Source organism: Lepisma saccharinum, chromosome 9 (genome assembly GCF_977018435.1).
Source record: "Lepisma saccharinum chromosome 9, izLepSacc3.1, whole genome shotgun sequence".
Taxonomy (NCBI): Eukaryota; Metazoa; Arthropoda; class Insecta; order Zygentoma; family Lepismatidae; genus Lepisma; species Lepisma saccharinum.
Window position 1 is genome coordinate 33,418,194 of NC_139237.1, and position 13,628 is coordinate 33,431,821.

At 40.1% G+C, this 13,628-nt stretch overlaps 1 protein-coding gene across 3 annotated transcripts in view; it reads right to left on the minus strand.

Annotated features, from left to right (window-relative positions):
• Positions 1-1,038: 1,038 nt before the first annotated feature.
• The window catches only part of LOC145992608 (uncharacterized), a 79,012-nt gene continuing 66,422 nt past the window's right edge, over positions 1,039-13,628 (minus strand). For all 3 annotated transcript variants that reach the window (XM_083128963.1, XM_083128964.1, XM_083128962.1), the window contains one exon: positions 1,039-4,594. In XM_083128963.1, coding sequence (XP_082985089.1) covers positions 2,620-4,594 — 1,975 coding nt within the window. In that variant the 3' untranslated portion in view covers positions 1,039-2,619. The remainder of the gene's footprint in view (positions 4,595-13,628) is intronic.

Consider the following 13,628-nt stretch of genomic DNA (forward strand, 5'->3'; position numbering starts at 1 on the left):
ACTACATAATTTGTATTCATGTCCAGACATTATTAGAATAATTAAATCTAGAAGACTTAGGTGGGCAGGCCATGTGGCACGAATGGGAGAGGAAAGAGGAGTTTTCAGGATTCTTGTTGGGAAACCTGATGGTAAGAGACCAGTAGGAAGGCCAAGACGAAGATGGAGGGACAACGTCGAGATGGACCTAAGGGAAATCGGTAGGGATGGAAAAGAGTATATAGATCTTGCTCAAGATAGGGACAGATGGAAGGCCTGTGTTGCTGCAGCCATGAACCTTCGGGTTTAAGAAGGCTAGAGAGTTAGTTAGTTAGTTACTTGATGACGAGTCCTGTTAAAAGTGGTGCAGTAAAGCCTCTTCCAATTCGGGCAATAGGCATCTATTTGGAGCACCACAGTCCTTCCTGTTGGCGGTGAAGGTACCTCGTTCTCGGAGCAGTTGCATACTGCTGGCAAAAAGGGTATGTGATGGAGTCGCACATTGTGGATAACGCTCGATACAGCCGACGAGCTGCTCTTCCATTCCCTTCTGCTGCACCATGCACGAGGATCATGTCCGTGTATTCTGCAAACATGTACTCAACCATGTTCCTCGGAGATGCACAGGCACGTGAATGGAGCTCCAGGCAGGATGCCACGGCAGGGTAGATGTCACGTGCCTTCAGGTGATCTTCTGACGTCATGTACTGCCTACCCGGTTGCATACCAACACAGTCACATCCGACACATGTTCATGGTTGTAGCACGGAAACGGTACGTTTCAGAACATGGGTTCCTATTCCACATATTGTCTACTCAGTCCCTTTACTAGCCCTAGGAGTTTGTAAGGGGAATTTCCGAACACCCTCTATAAATTCACTCAATAGATGTTTCTAGCTCTAAAATACAACAAACAATCTAAAACTACTGGAAAATAGGTCAGAAGGTACCAAACGGGAAGATACGAAATGAATTAAGCTATTGCAAATACAAGCTTAACATGTTTTATTGCCTCCCTAAAATAATTACACACTGTATTTAGTTTCTGTAAGCCAAAAAAGAAAACAAAAATAAACTTGCAGCCTTAGGATTTCGCATGTTTCCTGCCAGGAAATTTTGTAGGAGGGGGCAAACTTAGAAACAAGCAGGTGCCATTCATATATGAAACACTAAACTCAAAGCTAAATGTGTGAACACATTACAAAAATACGAGCACTTACCACTTCCTTCACTTGCAGAAGGCTGCTGTTTTGGTTTGCTGTTTTAAGTCCACTTTATGCACAGTAAGGCTAATCGGGACTGGACCTACAGTTTAAAGTGGGATCCAAACCACTTGTGCCTCCACCGGATATCGAACCCGGGACCCCTTGATTACAAGGCAATGACGCTACCACTGCGCCATGGGGAGGCCCCCACTTGCAGAAGGCAACACAACACAAACTACGAAATTCGGCAATCACACTAGAATGAAAGTTTGGATTACTTTGCACTTTTAGTCAGTGAACGCTTAACATATACAATCCTAATATTCGATCATGCAATATGGTTGATCTTAACCATGTCGTCATGCATAGAAGCACAATGCGGAAAGATTTCTCGATAGAGCATGTTGTAGCTGGTAAAGTCACTGTAATCTTTTAGACAATAGCTACAGAAGGATACATTGAGGCAGGGTGAGGCATATTTTCGAAAGTTGACGGCATAAGGAAATTTTTGTTTGCATTTTTCCAAAGAAAGAAAGAAAAACAGTTTGTAGCCTCAGCCTCCAGATTATCGATATATGGGAGTATACAGTTGTCAGTTTTGTTACCAACTTTTGTGCTCGTCGATTGACAATATTCTGGGGTATTTGGGATGAAAATGAACAGTTCCCGACAATGATGGTTATCGGGTGAGAATCGTAGATCCAAGGCAGCAATAAGTGAATCCAGGTATGTCACAAATATTTGTCGACGAAAATACTCTAGTACATTTTCTGATGGGTAATTTTCACTATACTGTTGCTGTGATAAGTAGTAAGGTCCTGTTGGTACTACACCAATGTGCTCACAATTTTCAATGTACTTCTCTGCAAATTTGCTGGCAGCATTTTCCCTGTCCTGAAGAATCAAAAACGAACATTCCTGAAAAAGCCAGGGAGGAAAAAATATGACCTATGGCAATTATTACTGTAATTCTAGATGTGTAAAGTAACTATATATCCAAGCAAATTTGGTGATTCATCTGCTAGTATATTCCTGTTATAAAATGAATATATCGTTAGCACCATTCTCAATGAATTTAATTATTTTTCTGGCAAAAATATTATTTACCTGATTTAATCTTCGCTAGGTAATTGCAGAAATAATCAGCATGATGTGAATGCCATATTATTAAGTAATGTAGATATAGTAACTTGTCAACACTGTATGGGTGCAAACGTGGAGGATAAAAATGTAAAGCATATTTTGGGTCGAGGGAACACTAATATTTTTAAAAAATATTTGCAGGCGTTCCTATAAGTACGGAACAGCGATGTGACTGGTTATTGTGAATAGCACCTAGTCCCTGATCGAATAACAACTTTCCTTACATTCTGTTGTCTAGTTTCTCCTTCTCTCTGCGTATTTGAGTTACATTGCATTAACTTACAGAGGGTTGCTATCTGGTGTGAGTTTTCAAATGTCTCCGTAGGTTTGATTGAAGTGTAAAAGCTTTATTGCAAGTTGAACAAACAAAGGGCTTCTCTCCAGTGTGAATTCTTAAATGGTTCAATAACGTTGCCTGACTTGTAAATGCTTTATTGCAAGTTGAACATACAAAGGGCTTCTCTCCAGTGTGAATTCTTAGATGGACCTGTAGGTTTCCTTTCTTTGTAAAAGTTTTTTTGCAAGTTGAACATACAAAGGGGTTCTCTCCAGTGTGAATTTTTGAATGTACCCGCAGGGTTGCCATACATGTAAATGCTTTCTTACAAGTTGAACATACAAAGGGCTTCTCTCCAGTGTGAATTTTTAAATGCCTCAGTAGCGTCACCTGACGTGTAAATGCTTTCTTGCAAGTTGAACATACAAAGGGCTTTTCTCCAGTGTGAATTCTTAAATGCTTTCGTAGGTCTGCCTTAATATTAAACGCTTTATTACAAGTTGAACATACAAAGGGCTTCTCTCCAGTGTGAATTCTTAAATGGACTCGCAGGTTTGACTCACTTGTAAATGCTTTTTTGCAAATTGAACATACAAAAGGCTTCTCTCCAGTGTGAATTCTTAAATGTATCCGTAGGACTCCCTGATATGTAAATGCTTTATTGCAAGTTGAACATACAAAGGGCTTCTCTCCAGTGTGAATTCTTAAATGCTTCCGTAAGTCTCCCAGGTTTGTAAATGCTTTTTTGCAAGTTGAACATTCAAAGGGCTTCTCTCCAGTGTGAATTCTTAAATGGACCCGTAGGTGTGACTGACATGAAAATGCTTTTTTGCAAGTTGAACAAACAAAGGGCTTTTCTCCAGTGTGAATTCTTAAATGTACCTGCAGCGTTTCCAGAAATGTAAATGCTTTATTGCAAGTTGAACATATAAAGGGCTTCTCTCCAGTGTGGATTCTTAAATGTCCCCGCAGGGTAGCCAGAAATGTAAATGCTTTCTTGCAAGTTGCACATACAAAGGGCTTCTCTCCAGTGTGGATTCTTAAATGGGCCCGTAGTTGTGACTGACGTGCAAATGTTTTCTTGCAAGTTGAACATACAAAGGGCTTCTCTCCAGTGTGAATCCTTAAATGTAGCCGTAGGTGTGACCGTCTTGCAAATGCTTTTTTGCAGGTTGAACACACAAAGGGCTTCTCTCCAGTGTGAATTCTTAAATGCTTCTGTAATCCTCCCTGATTTGTAAATGCTTTTTTGCAAGTTGAACATTCAAAGGGCTTCTCTCCAGTGTGAATTCTTACATGGACCCGTAGGTGTGACTGACGTGCAAATGTTTTCTTGCAAGTTGAACATATAAAAAGGTTCTCTCCATTGTGAATTCTTAAATGTACCCGCAAATTTGCCAGACATGTAAATGCTTTATTGCAAGTTGAACATACAAAAGGATTGTCACCAGTGTGGATTCTTAAATGTACCCGCAGTGTTGCCAGATATGTAAATGCTTTATTGCAAGTTGAACATACAAAGGGCTTCTCTCCAGTGTGAATTCTTAAATGGACCCGTAGGTGTGACTGACATGAAAATGCTTTTTTGCAGGTTGAACATGCAAAGGGCTTTTCTCCAGTGTGATATCTTAAATGCACCTGTAGGTGTGACTGCCTTGCAAATGCTTTATTGCAAGTTGAACATACATAGGACTTCTCTCCAGTGTGAATTCTTAAATGGACACGAAGGTTTGAATGAGTTGTAAATGCTTTTTGGCAAGTTGAACATTCAAAGGGCTTCTCTCTAGTATGAGTTCTTGAATGGGTTTTGGAATTACTTGTATTATTTCCAGTCCCACTACCAAGTGACATTATGGTGCTTTTGGGTATATCACTATATTCTATGATACTAGGAATCGGGATATTAGTATTAAAAGGCAAGGAGTATACTTCGGATCGCAAATGGCACTTCATTATTTCATCTCCTCTCCCTGGTTTCTTGAAGGAGTACCTGCAATTAGAGTTGTTAATTTTTTAAATGTAAGTAAAATGAGCAGTATATTAAACAGACAGGCAACAGTAATTTAATGATATGTGTACTGATTCTGAAATTTACACGCATAGAAACACATACATAAAATAAAAAAATGAAATGGAAATGAATGCAGAAAGAAGGATTTAATGCATGGATTCAGATTAGTCCCAAGTATACCACACAAAGTGTTAGAATAGGTATGTATAGTTACATTTCTGTTCACAAAAAGTGGCACACTCATCTGAGTTGTGGTCCAGCTTCGTAGGCGATCGTGTCTGGCAGTATAGGCAAAGTAAGTGTTCGGAAAGCAGCAGTGTTGTTTACTATCAAACATTTTAATCACATGCAGGGAATTTTGTGTCTCTCAGACTAAAAGAAAAGGGCTAACGGAAAGATTGTAGCGTAAATATTAATTAACTGGACTGTCCACGTCTACAATGAAAGTAATGTAAATGTGAAATATATATATTTAAAAAAAAAAAATCATTTTTGACGTAGGGGAGACTCTTCCAAAATGGGGACGTCTGGTAAAATGGGGTTGCTCGGTTGTACAGTGATATGTGCTGTTCGCAGCGGCAAGGCCAGGTACTACTGCTCCCATCCACCATTACCGCAGTTTGATTGATTGATTTGGTGTTTTAAGTCCAGTTTATGCACAGTAAGGCTAATTGGGACTGGACCTACAGTTTAAAATTAGATCCGAACCACTATGTGCCTCCGCCGGGTGTCAATCTTGGGGCCTCTTGATTACAAGGCGATGACGTCACCACTGTGCCATTGAGGAGGCATTACCGCAGTTTGGGGTGGTCTGTGAAGGGAAGAGCACGTTTCATAGGTCGTGAAAACGTTTTAGACGTTTCACGCCAGAATGTTACGATATTTACGTGGTGTGTGATTGCATTGTATGCTTTTCATGATACAAAACAGAATTTGTTAAGTACGCCACTGTATTCTGCTGGTGTTACGCATTACTCTACTGTTGACTGTTTTGCTTGAATAACCGTGAGCAGTGAGATGCCATATTTGGCAGTGATTGGCAGTGTCGGGTAAACGGGACATAGGAGGATTTCCAAAATGGGGACGTCCCCATTTTGGACGACATATAGTTGAAGGTTCAGGCATTATGTCTCCATACTCTAATGCCATCACGTTTAGTTTATTGTCAGGCCTACACCATTTTTATCAACATATTGAGTAAAAACATTGTTTTAGTTGGCATAGGTGTTCTGTGATGTACTATGTTTAGGTGTAATAGGCTATGTGTTTGTAATAGTCTAATAATACAAACCAATGGGTAAAGCTCCATCGTAAGCTATTTTGGAGGCTTTCCTGCCATTCAAGAAGTTATGTATCGTTTAACGCATGAAATGTGGGTTGTGAATATGCTGATTACAAGTTTTCATACTGGTAACTAAATATGAAATATTCTTATTAAATGTTGTGTTACAAGACTTCACTTAAACATAAAAAGAAATGACATTGAAAATACGCATCCTAAGATAAACAGTTCAGTCCCCGCTCTCACTTCTAAGATACCTACGAATCAATGCATAATTGTAATGTAATTTGATATGCTCGACAACTTTTGTTGCTACATTTGTTCTAAAAAGCAAACCGTTCAAAAGTAATTTACTGAAGGGTAAAGCTGCATCGTACGCTATCTTACAAAGAATGATATAGGCCTGTAAACAATGGATTATATTTGTTTATTCCAAATTCCAAGATGGGGCGGTATAAAAGAAAGATGGACAGACAGAGCTGGTCTGCAGAAAGCATGGCAGAAGCGATCCAGACAGTTCTACAAGGAGAGATGGGGTACAGGAGAGCATCTGCAGCCTTCAACGTTCCACAAACGACACTTGAAAGAAAAGTAAAGGAATCCAGAGACAAGGGGATATCTTCTGAACAAGCTGCCGAGAAACGTCTAGATAGGTACAAACGTGTGTTTCCTAAGGAACAGGAAGATGAATTAGTCCAACACATCCTAACTCTAGAGGGACGACTATTTGGGATGACATTAACGGATCTACGTATATTTGTTTTCGAATTAGCTGAAGCAAACAGTCTTTCACATACGGTTTCCTATCTCCGCACCCTAATCTTTCTATACGTGATCCGGAGAGAACATATATGGCACGAGCAAAGGAATTCAATCGTGAGGCTGTCAAGAAGTTTTTTGACCTACTGGAGTCTCCTTATGAGCAGTATCATTTCTCTCCAAATGACATTTATAATGTTGATGGGATGGGAATCATGACAGTCCCCAACAAGCCGTAGAAAGTACTTGCTCTTCAAGGCAAAAAGCAGGTGGGTGTATTAATGCCTGCTGAAAGAGGAGTGCTCGTGACCACTGAAACATGTATGAAAGCTGAAGGTAATTTTATGCCCACTATGTCCGTGCTCCCAAGAAAAATACAAAACCCTCTTTTGATGGATGATGCTCCATCTCCACTAAGTACTTACTATGAGCAAAAAGTACGAACATGGTTGAAAAAACATCCTGGCCGCGTGGTGACAATTCATCAGGTAGGGAAGCTTTACAACGCAAGTTTGGCAACTACCGTAAAGAGGTTTGCAACAACAGGCATTTACCCGTTTAACAGACATATATTCCCTGAAGACGTATTTGTTTCATCTCAGATAACGGAGAGACCTTGTACTACAACACAAGCAGCCAAGCCTCAACCATTCAAATTCTGGGCCACCAGTCATCCAACACAAGCAGCCGAGCCTCAACCATCCAAATCCTGGGTCACCAGTCATCCAACACAAGCAGCCGAGCCTCAACCATCCAAATCCAGGGTCACCAGTCATCCAACACAAGCAGCCGAGCCTCAACCATCCGATTCCAGGTCCACCAGTCATCCAACACAAGCAGCCGAGCCTCAACCATCCAAATCTGGGGTCGGCAGTCATTCAACACAAGCAGCCGAGCCTCAACCATCCAAATCCGGGGTTGCCAGTTGTCCAACACAATCAGCCGACCATCAACCATCCGATTACGGGGTCACCAGTCATCCAACACAAGCAGCCGAGCCTCAACCATCCAAATCCGGGACCACCAGTCATCCAACACAAGCAGCCGAGCCTCAACCATCCATATCTGAGGCCACCAATATTCCAACAAGCGGTGGAGCCTACAAAAGCTAATACTAGTGGTCTGACATAGTATTTCTGTGTTCAGTGTTTCCCCAATGCTGCTTTCACACTTACCGCAAGAACAGCAAAGAACTGCAAAAGAAAACGGTAGGAGGCGAGGGAAAACTGTGGTTCTGACATCATCCCCATACAAAGCAGAACTAGAAGAAGAAGAACAAAGAAGAGAAGCAAGCAAAAACAAAATACAAAGCCAACTGTCTATCAAGCCTTGGAAAAGGAACCTTGCTGGAAACTCTTATACTAATGGCAGCAAACATGTCCACAAGATAGGAAAGAAACAAATGACTTCCACTAATAAGGGCAGTCGGGTCTGAAAAACAAAGAGAACAAAACTTCAGGAAGAGGTAGCATCAACCTCATCTTCCGATGATGAGGATTCTATTCGTCTAAAACGTCTAGTCGGGTAAAACTAGTAGTCTTTTCCTCACTTTTGTCAAAACGAATGTATGTTGCATCAAAGAAGGCTAATTCTTAGGAAGCCTAAAAATCAATAAAGGGTTGTAATTGCATTTAGTCACTTTAACATTAGCGACACTGGGTTTAAGTCATCAAATAGATAAGCGTCCCCATTTTGGATGAGTCTCCCCTTCGTGAAGATGTGGTTATCACATGCTATAGAATGCGAGGGCCCCTGGTTCAAATTTTGCCTGAGCATGGGTGTTCTTTTTTTTAGCCTCTCTTCATCATTGCAAGTAGCCGAAAGTGGAAGAAAAGCAAGAATAAATAACGAAAAAAAAAATAGAATAAGCGAGGTGGAAATAGTGCTGTTGTAATTCCTGCAAATAAATATATATATATATAAGTAAATAAATATATATATATAATAAATATATATAAATAAATATACAACTGATGAAGGAGACAGTAAACACTTAGCACACGAGAGAAATAATTCTATATTTCGCGATCTGTGTCGCATTTTCAAGGTAGAAGAAAGAAAGATCGGCGTCACATGGAGTAGAGGCACAGAATACTGACCGTAGCGTCTCTACGATCAGTGTTGCCAGAAACAGTTGATAGATAACAAAAAGTACTTTAACCAGTGTTTACTGTAAGGTGGGTTGGTAGTTTCGGAGAGGATAGGAAAGGGTTACTCGTTGGCTAGGTTCAGTCCGGGGGGGTATAGTGGCGTGCATGCCAGCTATATAGGAACTTTCCCATCGCCTGCAGAAAGATGTGTCAGAGTGGGGGGAGGGGTAAAAGATGGCTGATGGCAACACGGAAGCAGTTATTGAAGGTGGTGTTATGGCTGTTGGTGTCGATGGCAACTGTGAAATCGAAGTTTTGGGTGGAGGAACGGTGATTATTGATCCGTAGGTTCAAGGGGGTGGAGGTTTCGCCTAAGTAGAAGTACACCCTGATCTGCCAAATAACTGCTTCCGTGTTGCCATCATCCATCTTTTACCCCTCCCCACCACTCTGACACATCTTTCCGCAGGCGATGGGAAAGAGCCTATATAGCAGGTATGCGTGCCACTATATCCCCCGGACTCAACCTAGCCAACCAGTAACCCTTTCCTCTCCTCTCCGAAACTACCAACCCACCTTACAGTAAACACTGGTTAAAGTACTTTTTGTTATCTTTCAACTGTTTCTGGCAACACTGATCGTAGACGCGCTACGGTCAGTATTCTGTGTCTCTACTCCATGTGACGCCGATCTTTCTTTCTTCTACCTTGAAAATGCGACACAGATCGCAAAGTATAGAATTGTTTCTCTTCATGTGGTGTTTACTGTCTCCTTCATCATTTGTATTTATCCGCCCTTCTGGCACCTTTTCTGATCCTATTCCTGTATATATATATATATATATATATATATATATATACACAGTAGAGCGTCGATTATCCGAACGTCGGTCAACCGAACGACCGCTTAACCGAACTGTGTACTCGCTCACTTTCAGATATCTGTAATGAAAAAAGTACGTGACTTAGCTGCTCGTAAGCATGTAGGCTTGCTTAGACAGACCAAAATAAAGGATTTTTTTAAACGTTAATTTTGTGTACTGTGTGTATTGTTCATGCAAAATGCATATGTAATATGTACATATTTTTGTTTAATAAACTGTACCACATACTATATATTCCTACTAAAGTTGCCTTTGTATGTTACTTTGTAATACATACTTAAAGAGATGCCTGTTTTTATGAATAAATTTACTGTACAGTACTTCTTTTTGGCAAATAAACATGTACAGTTCGATTATCCGAACAAACCAGTTTTCCGAACACCCATGTCCCCCCATTACTTCGGATAATCGACGCTCTACTGTATATATATATTTTTCTCTTTCGAAAAAAGTGTTATCATAGACCGGGAGAAGGCTTGAAGAATATATAAATTCCTTCCTCATCCACTTACACAAACAGAATCGCTAAAGTCGGCACTGAATATGCGATGGGAAAAATAATAGATATCCGAAAGCAAGAAGGGTTTATGTCACAGCCAGGGAGGCATATGAGAGGAGGTACCTCCCCACCCCCCCATACACACATCAGTCATTCAGGCTATTAACAATAAGTCAATGGTTTTCCTCTCATTTACCTTTAACAGTAAATGGAATTTTTGTAAAGTAAAAATTCTCGGACTTTCCTTTTTTCCGCGTGCACATTGGTTTCGAAATGGAGCACAAAAATAGAATGTTGAACTCTCGTAACTTCAGCACCGGCTGATTGAATGTGTCTGTAGATTCCAGAATAATGATTCTTCTTTTTTAAATAAATAATTTAAAAAAATATAATATACATGCCGTTGGTTGATAAGATTCGTCGTCACATAGCAGAATCCGCTATGTTGACGGAAGCTAGATCATGATTTAGGGTTGGAAACACTAACGTTCCACAAAAGCACGACTTCCACACGCCAATAATTTTCATTCATAAGCTTGTCTTGCATTCTGTCAGCAATGTGCACAGCATACAAGCACTATCTGATGAAGCGTATTGCTCTCAAATGAATGTAATTAGCGAGAAGCGACATCAAAAGTTTCGAGCTGGCCAGGAAAGATTAAATCTTATGGAGAAATTACCTGAATAGCTTGGTTTCCTCACCGTGGTTTGTGACCATGTCGCTTGAAGGTCAGCTTTGTATGCTGAAATCTTAGGTTCGATTCTTCTCGTGGTTGCTTTTTTTTACCAACTTGTAACACTAATTATATCATTGTCTTTGTATTGTCTTTTTTTCAGCCCGCCCTCGTAAATAGTGAAAGCGAAAAGCCATATCCTATCTGCTGCAAACGTTTGGCCATGCAATCAGACAAACGTAAATTACACACACATCTGGATACTTCTACTGAGGTTATAGCATTTCATTCTTCTGGATGAAAAAGAATAACTGATCCTACAAGGGTTCGAACTTACGATCTGAGATTATCTGTTCCATTCACAAAAGTGAAGCACCACGATGCATGCGCTCTATATAGATAAAATGTTGATCGCAGTTCGGAGCCTGCTTTGCGAAGCTGGCAGATGGACATGCGTCACAAGGTATGTATTTATCGGCGGTTCTATGGCTTTGGCCGAGCAAAACCACTTGAAGTGATCTGAGAATAGTGGGTTTTTGGCAGATAAAAATAACATTTATGCATTATATTTGACAGGGCTTTCTTCGGTTTTCGTCTCCAACTATTTAAATCTTTGAAAATACATTAATACACATTGGTTTTCAGTATATTTTTCTTTTTCCACGGTTTTCATTCATGTCACGCCTCTACAGGCGTGTTGCTCTTATATTTGGTGCGGGACAGTCTTATTGGCAGCAGCGATCTCCCTTTACCCCGTTTCCCTGCAAGGTCAAATAGCCATTTAGGCCTAGTGTTTGGGCAAGAACCGACAACGTTAAAAATCACATCCCCAAAGCAGCCAGTAGGGAAACAGGAATTTGTCAAAAATCGTTCTACGTTGTGATTGGAAACCGGTTGCTACGCCGTCCCAGGAATAGTTGCGATATAAAATTTGGCTTCACAATCTGGAGCAAAGTAATACTAAAACTGAGGCAAAAAAGGTAGATTAGCTACAAAGGGCAAAATAAATAAATAAAAAAATAAAATTAAAAAATGCAATTTTGACATAAAATGCTTTTTTGAAGTCACTAGTGCTCAGATAGGTAATTGTAACTGGACGTAATGTTTAAAATGGGATCCGCACTTAGGTGCATTGAATCTGGAATCCCTTGATTAGCAGAAAACGGCGTTGCCAGTAGGCTGTTGGGTAGACACACATATACACGCTCGCAAAGCAAACCAAAATTAGCAATTAGAAGCAAAGCCAATATTTCACACTCGTTTGCTACATCATGAAATATTATCTAGCTAGCTGCGAAATTTGGCATTCACAACAGAAACAGCAAAAGAAAGAGGCAAGCCACAACTTGAAGGTAGTCAACATTTCTGTTTCTTAAAAATAAATATATCAAAAGAATCACATTTTCCGCAACACTGTCCTCACGCTGTAGGAACAACAAAGAAATCAATTTTGGCTCATCTGAACAATCCGGATGCAAATAGTCGTTCTTGGTATGAGCATCCTTCTCTTTCTTGAAACACCTTCTTCTTTGCTCAAAGAGAAAAGGCGAGTCGCAGTGCAGCTGCACCATAGTAAGTTGAGCCCAGGAAAGCGACGACATCTTCTTAATACGTTATTCGTTCCTTCCTTCTGCGTAGTTTATTTACGTACGTTTTCTACCACTTACAGTAAATGCGACAAACTGAATAATGCTTCCATCAGTTACCCAGTGTTCAATCCTAGGACTTCTTGCTTTGTAACAAGTCACACTGACCATATCGCCACAGAAACCGGCAATTCAAATTAGTTACTCGCCATAGCATAAAAATAATAATAAAAATAAAAAAACATAGAAGTCGCCTTGCCAAATCCCGGGAATTCATTTTATAGTTGGGAATAATCTGTTATTCCTACTTATTATATTGAGACAAGTAAAAACCAGTCATCAGACAATGGGTCTCATGGAACAGAATATTCAAAGACTGCAAGTAAGAAATTGTAGTTTGATACCTGGTGCAGGCACATGACACAGTGGTTCGGATCTCACATCAAACTGTAGGCCCAGTTCCAATTATCCTTGCTGTGCATAAACTGGACTTCAACGACAAACTCAAACAAACAAGTATATGTATGAGAAAATATTTCTATGTAACTCACGATTTTTGCAGTTAATTTCAGTGACTCATCTTCCAAAGAATATCGAACGTTTCAGTTGTATTTCACAACATGTTTGTAGTATTGATTATTGTAAGCAGCGAGTTTTAGCCGCAACACGATGAAGAAAACACGCTTTACACTCAAAATTATTTCGACTGTCAGATGACCTGTGGGTATCATATTTTTATTTTCATCTTGCCACATGAACAATAACAAAATCGAACGGTACATTCGGTGTGGACTTGTAATCAGGAGGTCTCGTGTTCGATACTCGGTAAAAGCTCATAGTGGTTCGCATCAGACTTTAAAATACTGAAATACAAAAACAATGAATAATGTGTTAGAAGTTGGTAAGAAAAGCAACCACGAGGGGAATCGCACCTAGGGTTTCAGTTTAAAAGGTGACCTTCAACCAACGTTGCCACAAACTACGGTGGGTAAACCAAGCTATTCATTTCATTTCTCAGTAAGTTTGCATCTTTTCCTGTCCAGCTCGAAACTTTTGACGATGCTTCTCGCTAATTACATTCATTTGAAAACAATACGCTTCATCAGATAGTGTTTGTTTGCTGTGCACATTGCTGACAGAATGCAAGTGAAGCTTGTGAATGAAAATTCATGAAGACGTTGGGAAGTTGTGCTTTTGTGAAAGGTTAGTGTTTATAACCCTAAATGATCATCGTAATCTA